This window comes from Notamacropus eugenii, chromosome 2 (genome assembly GCF_028372415.1).
Source record: "Notamacropus eugenii isolate mMacEug1 chromosome 2, mMacEug1.pri_v2, whole genome shotgun sequence".
In the NCBI taxonomy this organism is placed as follows: domain Eukaryota; kingdom Metazoa; phylum Chordata; class Mammalia; order Diprotodontia; family Macropodidae; genus Notamacropus; species Notamacropus eugenii.
In genome coordinates, this window is record NC_092873.1 from 297,451,444 (window position 1) to 297,473,631 (window position 22,188).

At 38.0% G+C, this 22,188-nt stretch overlaps 1 protein-coding gene across 1 annotated transcript in view; it reads left to right on the forward strand.

Annotated features, from left to right (window-relative positions):
- Positions 1 to 22,188, forward strand: part of MAN1A2 (mannosidase alpha class 1A member 2) — a 219,124-nt gene that overhangs the window by 143,988 nt on the left and 52,948 nt on the right. Inside the window, exons 7-8 of the mRNA XM_072644497.1 lie at positions 12,480 to 12,603; positions 12,931 to 13,024. Of these exons, the coding sequence (XP_072500598.1) occupies positions 12,480 to 12,603; positions 12,931 to 13,024 (218 nt within the window). The remainder of the gene's footprint in view (positions 1 to 12,479; positions 12,604 to 12,930; positions 13,025 to 22,188) is intronic.

Below are 22,188 nucleotides of genomic sequence, written 5' to 3' on the forward strand. Positions count from 1 at the left end.
TTTCCTCACTCTAAAGGTCCCCTACACTCATAAAATCACAGGTTCCTACCCATCTACTGAATACTAAATTTTAACTTTATCTTGTCTAACTACTTCTTTTTGCAGACCAAAAATCTGAAATAAGAAAAGATTATGACTGTATGTGCACCTGTGTATACATAGACAAATATCCATTTAGTCATTTGCATTCTGGAGTTCATCTGTCACTTAGATCCTTTGAATTCCAGAAGCATTTCCCCATATAAACAAATTTTCATCTGTCCTTGAGTAAACTCATAATATATAAATGTCATTATCCATTTATCTTGGAAAATTAGAGGCAGCTTGTACCAGACTGGAAGGCTGAAAACACTTCTGGTCTTTATAGTGCTTTTTTAATGCAACACTTTATTATGGAACCTACTGACCAAATGTAAAAGTCTCTGTGGTCAGACATCTGCCTTGAGATATCAGAAACTTAGTTTTCTTTGCATAAATTTCCACAGTAGTGTTGAGTGTAGGGAGCTCTAGATATCATACTCATTTCCAAACATATTTGGAAGATAAGAGAAATCATAACTCAGTCAGCAAGTAGAATGTTGTCCAGCTTCCTCTTCTGGCAATACTGCCCATCTCATAGAAATATCCTCTCCTTGATCAGTATGATTTCATTATTTACCGTTAAGTGTTATGCATTCTCAGAACACAGAAACTTCTGTTTAAATCCTTTTTAAAAAAAAAAAATCAGTGCTATCAGTATAAAGCTATATATTTTTCATCTTAATCTGGTGATTTTATAGCTATTATCAAGGTATCTTATTTTCTTCCATTTGTATGGATAATTAAGTGTTTATTTTAAATTTAAATACTAACTTATGTGGCCTTCCTCACACCTACACTTTAGGATTTCTCAACTTACAATGAAGGAAAATAAGTTGTAGTGATGACAAAATTGAAGGTGAAATTAATCAGGAAGAAAAATCACTTAAAACAAATCAAGAGCAGAAAACCATAGATTTGGAACTGTTGTAAGCAACTTTAAAAATTATCAACTCCTATTCCACTGACTTTTGTTAAGGCATCTGAGAGCTAGAGTGGGTAAAATGGCTTTTCCCCTGGCATAAGCCCTAGTAAGAATCAGCACCAAGTCAATTGCTTGTCTTTTATGTTCACATCTAGCTCTCTTTTCCACTCTACCACAAAGACTCTGAAGAGCCTACTCATAAGGAAGTCAAATACTGAAGAATGCTGGAGGAAGTCATACAACCTGATAGCCTGGAAGCATGATCAATTTAACCTCACTGATCTCAAGTGAATTGCTTCAAGGCAATCCTTTTATTGTCCCTAATTGACTTTTATACTTCCCAGAGAAGGTATATGTTCTGAATCTTTTCTTTTCAAGTCTTCCATCCTTCTTGTCCTCCTACTGTCTATCAATAGAGGGCCTAGTCTCATAATTTACTTTGAAATTGAGGCCGTTCACCCTGAACACCTCCTCTCCTTGAACCTTTCAGGCTCTTCTTGCTTTCCAGAAATGAAAAGGAGATCTTTTTCCTTGCTAAAGTCAACTGTCTACTTTTGCCTTGATCCTGTTGCCTCATTCATTCTAGCCAATGATTGTTTTCACAGTCAGTATTCTCTTTTTTCAATAATATCACTTTTGAATATAATTTCCTACTTTGCCTACCTAGTGAGACATCTCTAGTAATAAAGAATAAAATAAGAAAGAGGTAAAAGACAGTTCAGTGAAACCAAACAATATATCAACTAAGTTTGATAATAAATACTGTTTACCAAACCTAGAGTCCTCTACTTTTACTAGGAAGGGAGGACAGTGCATTTTTGCATCTTTTGGGGAGCTGGGTTTGATCATTACAATTATGCAGTATTCAGGTTTGATTTTTGGTTTTTTTCTGTTTCAAATGTACTCAAAATATTTATTGTCCCAATTACTATTATTGTTGTTCTGATTACTTCACTTTGTATCCATTAATGTAAGTCTTCCCCTGCTTCTCTGAATTTCCTTATTGTCGTTGTTTCTTGTGCTGCAGTAGTATTCCATTACATTAGTGTACTCCATTTGTTAACCATTATCAGTCAATGTTTGTTTTCAGGTCTTTGCTTCTGTAATAAGTGATGCTTTGTACAATGCCCTAGTCACCTGATCCTTCTGAAAGATCACTTTACCTTTGAAACTCATGGCTACGGTGTATACTCTACACTTGAGAACCTCTTTCTCTGATTTAGAGGGTAGAGATAGAAGCTCTTTTCAGAACTTCCATTTAAAGAAGGTGCTCAGACCAGCCATCTGTCCATGTTCCATCCAGCTGCAGGACTGTACCATGCATTTTACCACAGTCCCCACAGTGGGTGTCTTTTTCCTTTAAGGCAAGAACTGTCTTCTTTTTGAGAAAGTGGGGGGGGGGAGGTGGGCAGTATTACCGGTGCTTAGTACAATAGTGTTATTGAATAATGTCTGACTCTTCATGATCCCGTTTGAAGTTTTCTTGGTAATGATACTGGATGGTTTATCATTTCCTTCTCCAGCTCATTTTACAGATGAGGAAATTGAGGCAAGCAGGCTTACATGACTTGCCCAGGGTCACACAGCTAGGAAGTATCTGAGGATATAAGTCTTCCTGACTTTAGGTCTGGCTAACTGCCCATTTGCATTCTGCCTGGCACATAACAGGTATGCAATAAGCATACGACTAGGTGTGAATCCTTTGGTATAAAATATAAGACTTTTTTTTTCTTTTGACCTGCTTTAAGGTATATATGCCTAGGTTTGGAATTTCTTAATCAGAAGATATAGTCATTTTAGTCACTTTGTTTAGCATAACTTCAAATTGCTTTCCAGAATGAATGAATTTATAGCTATAAATCAATAACAGTGTATTGTCAATCCTGTCTGTGTAGTTCCAGCATCATTGTTAATAACTTCTGTCATCTTGTCAGTTTTGTCAGTTTTGCCATATATAAGATTGAACTGCAGAGTTGTTTTGATTTTCACTCATTTGAAGCAACTTTTTGCAAAATTTCTAATAATTTAATGTTTAACACTTTCTGTTACTTAAAGGTTTTTCTTATCAGAACTGTTTGTTCATGTCCTTTGACTGTTTATATTAGGGAATGTTTTTATCTCTAACTTTTAATCTCTCCTTATCTTTTGACTTCTGCCCTGCTCCCTAAAAATGTGATCAAGTCTGGTATATCTTTAAAAAAAAAGTGTGGGGTCAAATGCATCCTGTATATCTCTTATCAGCCTTTTCCCCCTCTTTACAGAAAGTTATCTATAATATATCTTACCTCCATTCCCTCATTTCTCAGTCCTTTACAGTCTGATGCCCAACTTTATCACTCAACTGAAAAAGCTCTTCAGCCTTAGTGGTGCTTTTTTGATTGTTCGTAGATTACAAATTGAGAGGTGGAAGGGACCTTAGAAAGCCAGCTAGTCCTAATTCCTAACTTAGTTGTCAGAGATATGATTTGGACCTAGGTACTCTGACCTTAGTGCTTTTTCAACTGTGCATTTTTTCCCCTTCTTTCCTTGTTTTTAAATTGTTCTTTATCCCAGTTCCCCTGTCTGAGCATTTCTCATGGCTCTGTTTTGGGCACTCTTCTCTTCTACATTCTCATCACTTGCCATAGGTTTAGCATTTTGTCACCATTGCCCCACACCTCTTTAAAGATGATTTCTAGATTAACATATCCAGATTTGATTCTCAAATCTGCTTATCTAACTGACCACTCCACTGGTTTCCTGCTACCTGGATATCAATATGGATGTTCAGTAGACATCTTACATGGGTAACCTGTCCAAAACTTAACTCATTTCTTCCTCCAAACACTTCCCCCTACCAAATTTCCCTATTTTTGGCAAATCTATATAGGCTCTGGTGCTAGGTGTCATCCTAAATTCCTCACTGTTTCTTATCCCCCATAGCCAAATCGTTGCTAAGGTCTATTGATTTTACTAATGAAACATCTTGAATGTTCCCCTTTTCCTTTTCTGATATAGCCACTCCCCTAGTGTAGGCCATCATCTCCTTGTGTCTGGACTATTGCAGTAGCTGCAAGTGAGTTTGCCTGCCACATGGCTCCACGTTTCAGTATATCTTTTCACTTAGCCACCAAAGTGACTTTCCTAAAGCATAGGTTTAGACCATGTCACAATCCTTACTCAGATTCTAATGACTTCTAATTACTTCTAAGTTTATATAGAAAATCCTTCATTTGTCCTTCAGAGGCCTTGATAACAAAACTCTCCCTCCTACTTTTATAGTCTATTATATTTGACTCTCCTATGTCCTCCAGTCTAGTGACCCTGGCCTTACTGCCATTCCCTGAATAAGATTCGCCATTTCCTGGCCCATGCATTTTCACTGGCTGTTTTCCATGCCTGGAATGCTCTCCCTCTTCATTTCTGCTCCCTGGATTCTCTGGCATCCTTCAACTCCCAGCTGAAATCCCACATTCTTTAGGAACCTTCCCAATCCCCCTTAGTTCTTGTTCCCTGCCAATATTGATTATTTCCTATTTATGCTGTAATCTAGATTGTTTGTATATAGCTGTTTGTGTGTTATTTCCCCAATTAGCTTGTGAGCTGCCTGAGAACAGGGACTTGTCTTTTGCACTTTTTTTGTGTCCCTAGCACTTAGCATAACACCTGGCACAGTGATTGACTTGACCGTTCTCTTCGCTGTACTCCACCCTCATATCAGCAATTTATTATTTGATATTTCCAACTAAAGGGCCTGCAGGCAGCTCAATTTCAAAATGTCCAAAGCAGAACTCATTTGTCTTCCAGCCCTCCCCCTCTTCTTCATGTTCTGTTACCCCTCCAGTCACCCAGGTTTATAATTTTTTAGTTGTCTTTACCATTGTTGACTCTTTTCATGCATCCACCATGTCTCTTCAGTTGTCAGGTCTGGTTTCTGTTGAATCCACAATGCTTTTCCTTCTGTCCACTTATTTCTACTCACATGGACATTACCCAAACTCAAGCCTATACTATCTTAATGCTTTACCAATTAATCTTCTACCCTCCAGTCTCTCTTTTAATTCATAATCTGTACTACTATTCATTTGATGTTCTTCAGCACTAATCTTACCATGTTTACTCCCCCTCTTCAAGAAACTTTCTTTTGCCTCTCCAATAAAATAAAGTACTTATGTTTAGCACTTAAGCTTCATGAACCTTTCTAGGCATATTATATGTTACCCTCTTTAATGTATTCCACATTCTAGCCAGAGTGGCCTTCTTGGTATTACATTTTATCTCCTATTTCCTGTCTCTGTCTTGGCGCAGGCTGTACTAACCCCTATGCCTGGTGTCCCTCATTTCCACCTTCTACATAAGGTCAGCTGCTAACTTCTCCTCTGAAAAAATTATTTAGTACTTTGTTCATGTACATTTTGTATTTACTTACTGTGTACATGTTATTTCTCCCTAGTAGAATTTAAAGTTCTTAGAGGCAAGGGCCTTGTCCCTTTTATCTTTATGTACCAGCTGCATAGCACACAGTGTGTACTTATTAAATGCTTGTTGAATAAATGCATCTATATATTAAGATACAAATAGAAGAGAACCAGGGCCACTTCCTGAAGTGACAATCACAGTGTTCCAAAGCACTGGTTATTGCAATCTCACACATTCAAGTTCCTTCTTAGTCATCAAGAGACCTTTTATCAGTTTGACCTAACTTACACCACTCTCAAGAGAGTGTTCTGTTTCCATCCAGATTACAATAATACTTTCTGTTTTCCTTTATTGTTCACCTTTCACAATTTATTTTGCATTATGATTATTAGATTTGTCTTGTCTCTTACTAGATTTTAACCATCTTCAAGTCAGAGACCATTCTATGCTTATCTTTGCAACTTATTAAATGCCATGCTTTTAGTAGATTCTTAGTAAATATCTACTATAATTGTTCAATGGCAGTGAATTGTTTACTAAATCTAAATCTTGTCTTTAATCATATAAAGGTCTTCATTAAATCCAGACATGCCTCTATGTGTATTCATATGCCTTACTAAATAAATTAACAACTGATGCCTTTATTGTGAATTGTTCAAGGGAATTATCCTTAACAAATGTATCAAAGTATGATTGAAAGAATGTAAGTTTCTATTGAGAATAGCTGCACATTTCTAGTGACATTTATTGATGTAGGAAGGGGGTGAGAAATAATGTCAAGGATGACACTTTTGTTTTGAGCCTGAGAGCCAGGGAAGATGGTGTTGCCCTCAGCAGTAAGTTAGGATGTAGGAGAGTTTAAGGGAAAAGATAATAAGTTTGTTTTGGACCTTTTGAGCTTAAGATATCTGTTGGACATCCAGTTTGAGGTAATTAACAGGCAGCTGGAGTTGCATGATTAGAAGTCAGGGGAGAAGTTAGGGCAAGATAAGAGGATTTGAGAGTAATCAGCAGAGATGATATTGGAATCCATCAGAGCTGATGATATCACCACATGAAATAATATAGAAAGAGGAGACTTGCTGAGTGAAGTGTGCAAAATAAGAACATTGTACACAGCAGCAGCAACATTTTTCAATGACCACCTTAGATAGACTTAGCCCTTTTCAGCAATACATTGATATGAGATGATTCCAAGAGACTCATTATAGAAAAATGTTATCCATATCCAGAGAAAGAACTATGGAGTCTGAATGCAGATCAGAGCACACTGTTTTCTCTTTTGTTTCTTTCTTGTGGTTTTTCCCACTTGTTTTTATTTTTTCAAAATATGACTAATGTGGAAATATGCTTAATATGATTGTACACGTATCAACTATATCAGATTTCATGCTATCTTGGGGAGCGGGCAGTGCAGGAAGGAAGAAAAAATTGGAACTTAATATCTTATATAAGTGAATGTTGAAAATAAAGTAAAATATATATCAGAAAGAGGAGAGACGACCCATGAGAGCTCAGTGGGACACTTAAGGATAGTGGTCATGACTTGGATGAGGAATAAGTGAAGGAGACGGAAAAAGGGCAGTCAAATAGACAGGCGAAGAATCAGGAGATAGTAATGTCATGAAAACCTATAGAGAAAAAAGATAACATCGAGGAAAAGAGGATGATTGGCTGTGTTAACGGCTGCAGGGAAGTCAAGGAGGATGAAATCTGAGAAAAGATCATTATATTTGTCAATTAAGAGATCATTAGTAACTTTGGAAGGTGTTTACTAGTGTAGGTTAGCATTGATGAGGGCCTCTACTAAAGTGGTGGCTAAAAGGTAGAAGGCAAAAGTGGGGGGCTGTTGTTATATTGCAAACTGCACTGTGGTTGTCGAGTTGATGATATTATGTAAATGATTGTTATGGAGTGTAAGGGAGAGGGAAGTAAACGTTGAGTCTAAGGTTATGAATGTGAGTGGCAGAAAGAGTGCTTCTCACTAGTGTAGGGGAAATTTGGAGGGTGGGATTTAATGAGTTTTCTTAGATATGCTGAAGTATAAATACTTATGGGACATAAAAGAGACAGTGTTACAGAATAGTTGCCCATCTGCATTAGTATTAGGGAACTCGGTGAAAGCTCATCTCTTCTGTCTCTCCCTCCTATCTCCCTGCTGCGCCCCCCCCCCCCCCCCCCCCCAAAAGAGGACTATCTAGTTGGAGATATCCTATAGTCAGTTGTTGATGTGTAGTAGAACTCAAGTGAAAGATTAAGGTTACCATCTAGTAATCATATGCGTTAAGGTGATTTTTGAACACATGAGCACTGATGAGATCAGCAAGAAAAGGACATAAAGAAAAGTGCCCAGGACAAAGTCTTGGGATCAGAAGCAGGCAGAATTAGTGGCATGACAAAGATGATGAATGTCCCCTGCCCCAGCTTGCCTTCTGCTGGATCTACTACATGGACCAGCCATGTACATAGAGCATCAGAGCAGAAAGCCAGAAAATTCATATAAATGGATATAAAAGCCAGATAAACCCAGACTACCAGTAGACAGCAGAAAGGTAGACCAGCAATACCTGCTTCCATTGGGACGAGTTACAGATTCATACCTTCTCTAGTAAACATCTGTTGGCTACTGCCCAATTCCTACCTCCTTCTATACCTATCCTAGAACACCCTCCAATGTAGCCCTTGAACCCACCATACTCTTGATAGGGGGCCCATCTGCCCTGCTATGACTCCCCCACATTATCTGGGCCTTTTCTACTATGCTTCTTCACCTGCCTAAGAATTACCCAACCTTCCTGTCTGCCCAAAACTGTATATGAACATGAGCCCCTCCTTTATGTGCTATATCCCTAATTACAGTGCAGACTCCTAGAGAGCAGTTTTTGGGTTTTCTGTTTGTAGCCACTGTACTTAACATAGTTCTTGGCACATATAGTAAGCACTTAATAAATGTTTTGTCATTCCATTTCTTGATGCAGCAAAGGAGATGAAAAGATTTGATTGAATAGGTAGCAAGAGAACCAAGATAAAGCAATGTTAGAAAATGTCAGGAAGGTGGGAGTATTTAGGAGAAAGGGATGGTAAGCAGTGTTCAGTGTTGCAGAATAGTCTAGAAGGATGGGGACCAAGGAAAGGGTATTGAATTGAGTGGTGAAGACAGCATTAGTAACCTTGAAGAGAATAATTAATTGGTGATGTCAGAGAGGAACTTGAGGCAATGAAGACTCATATCTTTTAATAAAATGTTGACCGAATAGAAGACAATAGCTTAAGGTACTGGGATGAATAAGTGAAAGTTTGTGCTATGTTTGGAGGCAACCTGTCATGTTGGTAGCTTCAGGGAAGAAACCATTACATAGTTTGGAAAATCTAAAGATTAGAAGGAACTTGATATGATCCAAGGGGCTGGACTCCCTTCCCCTCCCCTCCCCCTTTCCTTCCCTCCCTTCGTCTCCCCTCTCCTCCCCTCTCCTCTCCCTTTTATAAATGGCTCCCCTCAATCTTCGTGGATAATCCAAAATATTTCAAGAGGAAAAAAAACCCTCATTTTGGATTGTACTCCTAATAATCAAAGTTATCTTCTTGAAAAACCTGTTGTCCTGCAATGGCACTGAGCATTTATGGTAAAATTCAGTCTCCACCAAGACATTTCAAATTCTGATACCAAGATTTTAATATCCACTAAAGAAAAAGAAAACTATAACATCAAGTATTTAGCACTGAATGGGACCTTCATTTTCATTTAATACATGAAGAATCTTGAGACTCGGAGGTTAAGTGACTTGAACAAGATTCAGTTCAGCAGTGCTTGCCATGTACTGTGCCAGGTTCCAGTGAAATATACAAAAAGAAACAACAGTCCCTGCCCTCAGAAAGCGTGTATTTTGTTAACCCCAAGTCCTCCAGCTCAAAGGTTCTAAACACTATGTGTACCACAAGATTTTTCCAATGGGATGATTTATTTGCATTGTTTCTGTGAGGGAGTTTAGGAAATTAGGAAGTGATCCCTTTTCACTGTATCCTTTGATAGAGTTGGTAGGGGGCGCAATTTAGGTTGTATTACCTGAATTCTGCCTAATTTTAACTTCCTCCTTAAAGAGTCATTTGCATTTTCCAGAAGTATTTAATTTGGTATGTATTTTTGTCTCCATTCATTCTAAATATTAAAGAATTTGAGTGTTGATGTATGGCATGCATTATCTTGAGAGTAACTTAAAATGATTTATGTCTGTCGTAACTAGCTTTCTTACAGTCATTTGCTCCTTCCAGCAATCTTTTTTTTTTTTTTTTAATGTTTAACAATCACTGCCATACAATTGCGATTTTATCCCTCCCCACCCACCCCCCACTACCTCCCTCCCTCCCCACGACTGCATACAATTCTGTATAGATTCTACATATACTTTCCTATTGAGTATATTTTCACTACAGTCATGCTATGTAGTCAGACTAAGATAAATGAAAGAATCCGTATAACAAATCAGAACATGATACACAAACAGATACACATACACAAACATGATCTGCTACATTATGTGAGTGACTTCCATATTTCTCTCTCTGAGTGTGGAAGGCATTTTGCCTTGAGGTCCACCATTGGGATTTTTTTTTTTTTTTCAGAAGTTCTTGTGTTATTACAAAAATCTAAGTCTACCAGAAAAAACTCTCACACGCTGTGGTTGTTGCTGTGCATAAAGTTCTCCTGGTTCTGCTCCTTTCACTCAGCATCAGGTCATACAAGTCCCTCCAGGCCTCTCTGAAGTCTTCTTGTTCATCATTTCTTATGGCACAATAGTACTCCATTACATTCATATACCATAATTTATTCAGCCATTCCCCAATTGATGGACATTCCCCTGACTTCCAGTTTTTGGCAACTACATAGAGTGCTGCTATAAATATTTTTGTACATGTGGGACCCTTTCCCATTTTTATGATCTCTTGGGGATATAGTCCTAGTAGCGATATTGCTGGGTCAAAGGGTATCAGCAATCTTTTTTTAAGGAGCAACTATGTTGTTTGAGGTGGAACAAGAGTAACATAAGAGTTTCTCCTAGAAGGAAACTGGCAGCTTTTGCTCTGAGGTGAATTCATGTATGACTCAAACATTGTAATGACGGTAAATGCCTGTAGAGGAATTGGTTGTGAATTTTTTTATACTTAGCGTTTAGCTTTTATGTCTTTATGTTATTTAAACAGAAAGTATTAACCAAGATTAAAAAACCTGCTACGTAGTTATGAATGTAAATAGAACTTACCCTCAGATCAGGAGCTTTTGGCATCATCTCTCTCATCTTTCCTGTCATCACAGAGTTTTTTGCATATATTCATTCACTCTCGTCTCTTTCCACTTGTGCATAGACCTCAGATCCATGAGCTCCACCAAGAGCTTGTTCTTCTCTCATTTGTCGCCTATTTTTCTCTCTCTTTTCGCTTCCCTTCTCTTGGTAAAAAAACAAACAAACAAACAAACAAAAACACCACAAAGACCATTCTCTGCTGCTTTTCAAGTTACTGTCCTTTTGTTTCTTTTATTTCACTACCAAATTCTAAACAGTTCATTTTCCATTCACTTCTGGCAATTCCTCGCCCTTCAGCCAATCTTTATAATCTGGTTTCAGTCATTTTGTATGCATTTTCGACTCAGTCTATAAAGAGTGCTTTTAGGCTATCCACTGATCTAGTACCCTTCCCTTTTGTTACTGTTGAACTCCTAAAAATTTTATGTGGAATACATAGTCATTTCTTTAAAAAAAAAAAAAACTTTGATGCTGTTCTCTTTAAAGGCACTGGTCAAGTTCTGATTCCTAAGTTCAAGGGTTCTTTTGTCATTCTCCTTGACCTTACTATTGTATTTGAATATGTTATTACCCACTTCATCCTTAAAATCTCCTTCCTTTGTTTTGTGACACTCATTATCTTGGTTCCATTTTTACTCTTTAGATCAATCTTTTTCATTGCTTCCGTGGTGTTTCTTTGTGTGCTCACTTCTAAATAGGTATTGACTGACTAATGCTCAGTCCTAAGCCCTCTTCTCATATTGTACCCTCAACCCTAGAGATATCAGTCTCCTAGATTCAACTTTATCTCTAGGTAAACATTCTCATTTCTGTATCTTTTAGCCCACATCTCTTACATTTCAGTTCTCTATCTCCATCCACTGGATGGCTAATCTGGATAGTCATTCCTGTCTCCAAATCAGCATGTCTAAAAACAAACTTATCATTTTTCAAAGGCAAGCTTCCCCTGGACTTTTCTGTTTTTAAAGTCGAACCATAGTTTTCCAATCACACTGGTTCAAAATCTGTAATAAAATGATAGTTTTTCATAATTGGTCTTCAGAAATCAGCTAGTTGATCCCTAGGGAGTCATCTTTGACTTCATCCCCTGATTCTATCATCATATCTTTCTCTCATATCTATCTAATAACCAGATCTTGTTTTCCATTTTTCCAGTTTTTTAGGTTCTTACTTTTGTGATGTTCTTTGTAGCTATTCTTGATTTTTCATTCAAACTATCATCCTAGCCTAGCCCTTAATCACATTACATCTCAATTATTTCATTGCCACTCTTTTATTTCCTGCTTCTACCCTTTATGTTTATGAATGTTCACCTTTAATGAAATTGGTCTACCCATTATTTCCTGAACATGTCATAGAGATTCTTAACTCCTCCCATATTCTTTCTCTGAAATGTTACCCATCTTTTGTTTCAATCCTACTATTAAGATTCTTTGAAAGTTTCCCTGACTCACATGATAATGATGGTGATCTTTATTACATCCTGCTATTAAGTGGAGATTATAAAAACATAATTTTCATTTTAGATACTGTTATTGAATAATCTCCTGTTATGGAATTCAGGAAATTAATATGGTTCACATTTTTTTGTAAAATGAGACTTCTTTTTTTTACCTCTATTCACTTCTTGTGAAGTTTTTCCAGGTCATACTCAAACTGCATTTTAAACTATAACGTGCCATAATCAGTAAGAATATCTATGTTTAAATTATGTGTATTCATTGATGATTTTTCCAGATTTTCCAACTGTTTTAATTTTAATCCCTCTTATTTTTTAGCGGAATTGGGCGAAACTGGGGTTGGGCCTCTGCAGGTAGCAGCATTTTGGCTGAATTTGGTACCCTACATATGGAATTTGTCCACCTCAGCTATTTGACAGGGGATCCAGTCTACTACCAAAAGGTCAGTCTTTCAGTGAGTTGAAGATGTTATAACTTTAGAAAAATGAATAAAATTTGTTTAGCAGAAAGTTTTTGACTCTCTGAGAATTTGTCAGTAGCTTGTTCTTTGTTTTATTTTTAAAAATTGACTGTTTCTTTTAGGAAAACATCAGGATTTTCTGTTACATAAGTATACTTTAATTTTTAAAAAATCTCTGCAAAAATCTAATTGAATATATAGCACAAAGAGAGCATGGAATGCAAGAGAGAAAAAAAAGACTAAATTAATGCCAACAGTTGATGGTATTTACATTGTGGTTTTATGTTGTTTGCATTTTGTTTTGTTCAGGTCATGCATATTCGGAAACTGCTTCAGAAAATGGATCGCCCTGATGGACTTTATCCAAACTATTTGAACCCCAAAACGGGACGATGGGGTCAGCGTAAGTATTTATTGCGTAATTGGCATTTGCATTTTTATTAAAACATAATGTGTTCTGAAATATATTTTTAGATACTTAATATTGAAAATATTTCGCAATATCTATTTTAGAAGAAAGATTCAGGCATAAGATCATATGAGAAGTAATATGTTTTTGTAGCTCCCTATTCCTAATACCTGGCACTCTTGGCCTCATGCTTAACTTTTATCTTATGTCTGTTATTCATTTGTCCATTTTCCCACTATAGAGCCTTGTATCCTGCCTGAACTTGTATACTAATATGTGCTTTCAATATGTGTAAGGTGGCACATCAGTTCTGTCCTGATTATGCCAATTGTATGGTGGCATTCACTCTGAGAGAACATTGAAATACCCAAGAAAGAAAGGCATTCCATGCTGGCATGGATGTAAATAGATTTTATTGGGGGGAAGCTTACTCATGAGGCCTGTCCTGGATGGCACAGTATAACAGTGTTTGTTCTCCATGCCACTCTTAGGCCAGATCAGGTATTATATAGAAACAGTACAGAGAAGGCATAGTTCCAGGGATGCTGATTCCCTGAGCAGTGCACGAGTGATTTCATTAGCATGGAGGAAGCAGAGGAGCCTACCTGTGAACTGCATTGAAGGTACAATCTACAGCAGCAGCGTTAGCATAAAGAGGGGAATAACAGGACAAGAGAACTCGCACAACTGTACACACCTGGTGATTAATCAGAGAAGTGAATTCCTGAAGTTAACGGGACTTGGGGAAGGGGATTCAATGGGGTGATACTGATTAGGATCAGTTACAAAATGGAATCAGGATCATTTCATTTTCTCCATTTCCCCATTTTTTTGTCACTGGGAGACTTTCCATAATTTTCCCAAACTAGTCGCTGTAAGGACAAGATTGAGTAACCATAGTACAAGAATATCTAAAGCTGTGGACTAGAATTTAGAGTGGAAGTTCACATGATAACAACATAACTGAGAGAACTCAGTATTTGGATACAGTGAAACAAAAAGCCAAAGTAATATAGGAATGACCATCACCATTAACTAACATCAAGTATTTTAGTAACCCACTCCCATTTAACCAAGACATTTCATCTTTGAATTTAGATGTCCCACATGGTTGTCTGGTCTCTGGAAACATCTTCTTTTGGACATTCTGCAGTAGGTCTTGTTCTCAGGGCAGATCTGAAGTGGTGTCCATAATTTCTATAATTTTTCCAGTGCTTTTTGAGTGTCATCACTCAGTAATGGACTTATCTGATAGAATTTTTCTCAAGCTATTATAGCTCGTCTATCTGGAATTTCTTGAGGGCTTGGGCTTGCGCTTCCTGCTCCCTTAAATAAGCTTCTCTTTTTATAGGGAGGGAGCCAAACAGTTCTGAAAATTCAAATTGGACATAATGTGTCTTGTATAAAATCAACTTTCTAATTTCAGAACATACACCAATTTAAAAAGCTACTTTTAAGTTGATCATTACTTCACTTTAGTTTGTAAGACTCCTTCAAGTAGCTAACTAAATATTCCAGTCAAGCTTAATTAGTTTTTGTTGGTTTCCTGCTGTACACAAACCTTTTCCTCATTTTTGTGATCCAGGAATGTTATTAATTCATAGGCAGTCAGTTTCTAGTGTCAGTTCTAATTTTTTTTCTTTGAAAATTCATTGATGGCACCCCTGCTTCTATATCATCAGTCAGATGACCGTTTCTAACTGTAAAACAATAAATCTGTCATTCTGGGGGGTGGGACAGAATGTTTACCCATAATTTTCTGGAATATTTCAATATTAATAAAAATATTCAAACCACAATTTAGGGATTCACAGTTGAGAATATACATTTTAGTCCCAAATAGTTTATATAATTAGTTTATGATGTAAAAACATTATATAGTCTGAGGGAAAGGATTCCCTTACATATTTGTCCTTTGTCCCCTCACTCCCTGAATCTTGCCATCATTTAGGAATGTAAAGGGAAAGGAGAAATCTTTTTGTAAGCTTCCCAGAGTGGTCAGTTCACAAGACACTGAGAGATAGATTTTCCTGCCAGGTGTTTTTCTAAGCTCCATCAGAGGCACACAGATAATGGCACAGAAAAACACACAAATAGATCAACAGCTGTGATACCGTCTTGGTAGCAAGGCTTTTTAGCTACCAGCCTTTTGAATATTTATTCCTCTTTGCCTTATAAGCAAAACTCACAAGCATGTTGCTATTCTCAATTTAGTCCTTACTATATGTCTCCAGACGGCCCCCCTCTCTTCCCCACTTCCCTCTCTCTCCCTCTCTCCTGCCCCCCTCACACAACACACACACGTACACACACCTTAACAAATTGTTACCCTTCAAAATCCCTCTTGTCTTGTTTTGTGCATATTCTGATCCAACACTTCTTTGCCACTCATATTCCAAAAGATCTTCCCTATACTGAGTCTTTCTTTTCCTGTATCTCTTCTGACAGCACTCTGACTTGGCTGCTGTCAGATAGGGAGGGAGAGGAGAGGAACATTCTTCCTTTTCCTCTGTCTTCTGAGTCACCTCCATCTTTTGCCTCTACGTTATTCTCTTCTTTGTCCTATGAGAAGAATTTCTATTTCAAAGTTTCTCATAAAGTGCTGAAAGTCTTCTGTTTGCCAGGCTATAAATCTTCCATTAAGTGACACAAGCCAATTGGGCAACCCTTTCTCTCTGGATGAGTGACAACCTTGGGAATTTTGCTGCAACACCCTCCCTCTGCTGTCCCTCAGCCTTTCTTTTGGGCCCAGGGCAGGCCTATGGCATTCAGATCACTCCTCCTTCCAGGGGTGTGTGGAACCAGCCCTGGATTGCCCTCAGGAGAGACCTTTCTCTTCAAGCCCATTTCTTGGGTAACCTGTTGACTATGCCAATTTTAATGAGTCAGATCTGTTTTGTCCTGATTACACCAAGTGTAGGGTAGCAGACACTGAGAAAATACTGAGATACCTAAGAAAGAAGGGCAGTCCGCATCATCATGGAAGTAAATACATTTTATTAGGGGAAGCTCCTGAAGGTCATACTGGCAGACAGCACGTCAGTGATAGCTCTCTTTACCATCCTTAAAGTAGCTGAGATATTTTATAGAAACAGAACAGAGGAGGACATAGTGCTCGGAATGGCCAAGGGCCATATGCAGGTTTTCTCATGAGATGGAGTTTTTGCTGTTTACATTAAAGGTAGTTTGCATTAACTGTGAGGTAATAGGTCACATTCTCACACTCTGGCCCCTACTCTACAGTATATGTGTGTATATCTCTCTGTGTGTGTGTGTGTGTGTGTGTGTGTGTGTGCGCGTGCACGCGCACCCTTCTTGATTCACATATTAATGTATGTGTGTATATATTTATATGTGCTTTGTATAGGGGAATGTATGTTCCCAAACTTATTTGATATACTACCCCCTTTCAAAAAAAAAATTACTCAGCAACTCCCTGAAAATTTATTGTCTTTTAAGCCTTTAAGTTTCATTTTTTTTTTAAATTTGCACCATTCCAACTACCACTCTTTCCTCATCCCTAGCCCCTCATTGTTCCAGCACCCTCTGAGAGGTGGTGTTGCCCTCTTTGGGAACTTATGGCCTAGCTTATAGTGAATACTTAAGTGATTGTATGTAACAGTGGAAAGGATTTATTGGGCAATTAGCACACACATGCATTCATATATTCCCCTGTACAAAGAAACATGTACACTTTCAGCTGTTAATCCAGATGGGAGTGCACATATATAAAAAGGTATGCATAGATATGCATATATATATACTATGTTAAGTGTTAACGGATTTTGACAGTGATAAAGTGGTTCCTACCCTCCAGGAGAGATAACATTTATATGAATAAGTATATACAAGGTAAATTTTCTTTTGAAGGGATAGCACTAGGAAATGAGGATATAGGAAAGACTTCATGTGGAAGGTATGTTTGAACAGTTTCAAAGGAAACCAAAAACTCTTAGATAATGATTTGGGAAAGGAGTACATTTCAACATTGAAGACTGTGTGTAAAAGTTTAATGATGGGAGGTGGAATTCTAAAGAGAGTTTAATTCCTGTCATATATAGAAGGATGAATAATGTTACGCTCTGTGGAATAGGGAAGTTTGGAAGAAGGATAGGTTTTGATGAAAAGATAATGAGTTTTGTTTTTTAATCAGATACATATGGAATAACTAGTACAAAATGTTGATGATATAAGACTGGAGCTGAGGTGAGAGACTGGGTCTAGATACACAGACGTGGGAATCATTGAAAAAGAAATGATGATTGAACTCATGGGTACTGAGAAGACTGTAGAGAAGAAAGAGATAGAGGATGCCCAGGACATAGGATGAGGGTACACCTACAAATTAGGGGACATGATACTGATGATAGTCGAGACCAAGCAGGAGTGGTCATAAAGTCAGGAGAAGTTGCAAATTCACTAGCCTCACTTTCTCATCTGAAGCCATCTGGGCGCAGTGGCAAGATAGAGATCAAGACCACTGGAGGTGGACCCCAGTGACGTGGGAGTTTTTTGTACTTTTTAAGCTAAGGTTTTCCCAAGGTCTCAGTTTGACTGATGCAACATCCATTCAGTGACTAAGGTAGGGTAAATAATGAAATTGACTTTTCTTTTTAACAAGTTAAAAAAGGCCATTCTTTGTCAAATGATGATGTAGAGTTCAAGAAGGATGAATATCGAAAAATGGCTTTTTGCGAGGGGGAGTGCATTTAAGAGATCATTGACAACTTTGAAGAAAGCAATTATTGAATCATGAGTTGTTTAAGGGCAGACCTGATGCCAGTACCCTGTTAGTTCATTTCCATGTTGGTACAAAATGAAATACTCCTTGCTTATTGAAAAGTTTACTACAGAAGGCTTACTTAGCCCTGCTATGGAAAAAGATATTTAGTAAAGATACTGAATCTTAGCTTCAAGCTCTTTCATCTCCATACAGCAATTGGTCCAATCAAAAAGTCCGGGTGTTGTGACTCTTGTAGTTTTACAATATTCACCAATTCTTAAGGGTACAGATCTCACAGCCATGCAGTTTTTTATTCCCCTATGTGTCCAAGCAGCCACATCAGTAAAGGTCGTCCAGAGCTACCAGGAAGCTGGGTCAAGGGGGGCACTGCTTGAAACTTGCACATGGATGCCCTTTCCACTGACCTTTCTCCCCCACCCAATCAAATGCTGACTGAGAGAATCTAACCTAACCCATGTTGCATCAAACAGGTTAAGGACGAAGAGAGGGGAAAATCATTAGATTTAGCAATTAAAAGATTATTAGTAACTTTGGAGAGAACATTTTCTGTTGAATATAACCTATAGTTTTGGGATTTTGGAAAGATTTGAAATCTTTGGTGTTTGGGCAAAGGATTCAGGAATAGAGGACAGTGTAGACCTGAGGTGGTTAACTATAGGTTAAATTTGGGAAGGTTTAGGTTAAAACAGGAATGATCACCTAGGGGAGGCAACTAAGAGATAAACTGATCAGAGGCTCCTAGAAAGGGCAAGGAATAGATTTAGAAGTGGTAAGGAATTGGGAGAGAGACAATAATCAGAAATTATTATCTGATAAAAGGATAGGATATTTTTGGATTGTTGAAGTGTTTCAAGGCACATCATCACATATATTAAAGTACTATAATGTGGGGCAAGAGTTAGGAAGGAGAGGAACACTGTGAGCCAGGGACTGAACTCCCCAAGAAGGGTGGGATGTGATCTAAGGTGCTGATAGATAACTAGGAAGAAGATCTTGATTGAGAGGCAGATTTGAATGGAGTGAATCTCAAAGGATGTGAGGCTATGAGTGGTGGCAGCAAGAGGTATAGTTTGGAAATTAAGAGTGGGGAGCCAGAAGTATTCTCATTATCTCTCTCCTGGATACATGATGGAGGGGATCAGAAAAAGTACAGCCAGTGTTGGAGAGTGTTGGGGTGGGTTGTCAGTGTTACATGAATAGAGCCACGTCTCTGAGTGGGAGTAGATGGAAGGTGACTAAAAGGACAAATCTAAAATGAACAAATATTTGTTTGTTATGGAGTAGAAGGTCCATTGGACCTTCATTCTAAGGGGAATGCATTCCTGGAGTTGGGACTTGGCAGGTGAGGGAAGTAAATGGTAATGTTGGAGTTGGGGAAGGTGTGGCTTACACTTAGGCTGCTGGAGAGTTATTCTCATTGGGATTCAGGAAGAAAGAGATATAGTAAAATTGTTAGTTATAAGATCTTGGGTCATGACAGAGAGCTCCGTGGCTTGCTCTTCCTTCATACTTTCTAGGCAACCAAAGAGGGAGGGTTTGAAGATGGAGGATGGTTCCTGATGGGGAATGAAGCAGGGAATGGTTCTGTGGTCTGCTCAGTATTTATTTGTGATTTTTTTTTTTTTGTTTAAGATTGTGATTTAAAAGCTATGTTATTACTCTCTGTCATCTCTCAGTCCCAATATTACATTCCCTCCTTTCTCAAGGAGAGCTTATTTATAATCTTCTTCTCTGCCCTAACCTCTGGACTTATTCTTAGAGATTCCAGGGTTTATGGTGATGTCACCCAGGGCTCTCCTAGTTGATAAATCCTAATTCCCATGACCTCCATCTTTGTTATACCTCAGCTACCTACCAGAAAAGGCCTTGTATTTTGACTATCACCTATTTTTTTCTCTGTGATTTTGAATTCTTAGAGTCCCCTTTACCAGTCATAACTTGTCATCCAATCTGTCCCTCAGTTTCATTCTTTTTAAGCCATATTCTTCATTTTCACTATGACCTTCATCCAATTCCTCTCCAGTTTTCCAAGGCCATCATTGCTGTACTAGCCTTGGCATTCTAGTTAGCCACTTTATACACAGTCTTCTACCTTTGAATACCTAATCTCCTTTTATGCCCTAGTTTCCTTTCTTGGCTTTATGGCCTTGCCAACTCTAAACCTTTTGTCTTCTGTACCTTTTGTTTTGTCTGTTTCTATTCCTGAGAGAAGCCCAGCTGATGGAAGTCAAACATTTACGCTGACAAGGTATACCCTAAACCTGATTCATTGTCTAGTCTCAGCCCTGCTCTCACTGCTGCCCAGAAGTCATTTTACTCTTCCTTGATTGATCCATGATGTCACTCTCTTTGCAGCACTGTTCCAAACCCCCAGCACCATCCCTCATTCCAGTCTCACCTCCACTTAATGTTCTTACCTCCTATTTTGCTGATAAAATTGAGGTCATCAATCATAAATTTCCCCATCTTTGCCCCTCAAAACCCATTTATGTTTTCCTTTCCTTCCATTTTTCCTTCACTGCATTCTCTACCAATGAAATGACATTTTCTTTCTGTCAGCACTAACCGCTCTATTTGTGCCCTTAATCAATCCTTTATTCTTTTGTCTTCAATCTCTCCCTATCTATTAGCTATTTACTTGGGCACATACAGATCTGTTCTTTTCTATCCTTTATTCAGTCTTCTTTTAATCATTCCATCCCCTCAAGTATATCTTCTTTCTTTCACTACCAAAATCCTAGAAAGTCATGTACATTCATCAGCTTTTTGCAATCTGGTTTCCAATTCCTTTCTAATTTAAAAACGTCTCTCAGTGGTTACCATACAATCTTTTAACTGCTAATTTTTTTGGTCTTTTCTCATTCCTCATCCTCTTTGACCTCTCTGCAACTTTTGACATTGTTGGCCACCCTTCCTCAATCCTCTCTACTCCCTTGTCTTCTGTGGCATGTTGTACTTGTTTTCCTACCCAGACAGTTGTTCCTTCATACCCCTTGAGTATGGGCTTCCATCAGAGTACTCTTGTGGGCTAACTTCCTTTTTCTCTTGTGGATCTCATCTGCTTTGTGCAGGTCACTTGTCACTTCTACACAGATGACTCCCACATCTACCTGGCCTGTCCTAACCTTTTTCCTGAACTCTAGTCTTTTATTTCCAACTGTCTGCTGGATAATTCCTCTTGGATATCTCCATTGCGGTTTCAAATTCAACACATTTAAAACTAAACTCATCCTAACTTCCCATCCCTACCTTCTGCCCATACTTTACTTCCAACTTCTCTGTTTCTTTTGAGAGATACATTATTCTCCCAGTTACCCAGATTATTATAATACCTTGGAATTTTCTTTGGATAGCCTTTGTTAAGTACCTACTATGTGCCATGCAGTGTGCTGAACTCTGGGAATGTGAATACAAAGCAAGAAAGATAATTCCTGCCCTCAAAGAGCTTACAATCTAATGGAGAAAGATAAAACACAAAAGAAAGGGGAAAAGGGGAGTTGTGGTGGAGAAACTCAGTAAGCTCAGTGAGCACAGCTTTGTGGGAAATGAGGCTTCAGTCCTATTCCCTTACTTGGAAAAGTTTGTGGCTCCATCCTCCTGTCAGAGTTGTGAGTCACAAAGTTAATCTGATCTTGCAAATTGATCAAATTTCTCGAATTATTGCTTATCATTGGGGGCATGGTGGAGAAGCCAAATAGGTTCAAAATTAATTCTGTCAGTTAGAAACTGAGAGATATCTGAGATCTCCTTGACTTATTTTCTTCCTCATGCCCACTTTTTTATTTTCCAAGTCCTGTCATTTCTGCCTATGTAGTATCTGAAGTGGTTTCTTTCTGTCACTTCACATTGCCATTATCCTAGGTGCCCTCAGTATCACTTGCTTAAGCTATTACAATAGCCTCCTAATTTGTCTTTCTCTAGTCTTCACCATCACTAATCATCCTTCATACCCCTGCCGAATAATCTTCCTAAAGCACTGTTTTGTATATAAACCTCTACTCAAAATCTTGCCTCTATATTAAAATCCAAACTCCTCATTCTCTCATTTAAGATCTACTACCTTGGTCTACCTCTCCAAACTTCTGCCACTTTGGGCTGCTGGCTATTCCTGATAATGACATTTTATTTATCATTTATTTATCACCCACACGACACTGCAAATGTCTGGAAAGAATTCCCTCCTCATACCTGCTTCTCATAATCCTTATCTTTCTTAATTGCTACAACCTCCTCCATTAAACTTGCCCTTATTCCCCTAGTTATTAATGCTTTTTCCACCTATTATAGAAAAATCCTTGGACACTTAAAATGAAAACTCAATTTGGACAGTAACTATTCTTCCTGAAAGAATCAGTAATACAGAGTTTATTCAGCATTTATGCAGAGACTATAAATTTAGACTGATCTCATTGTT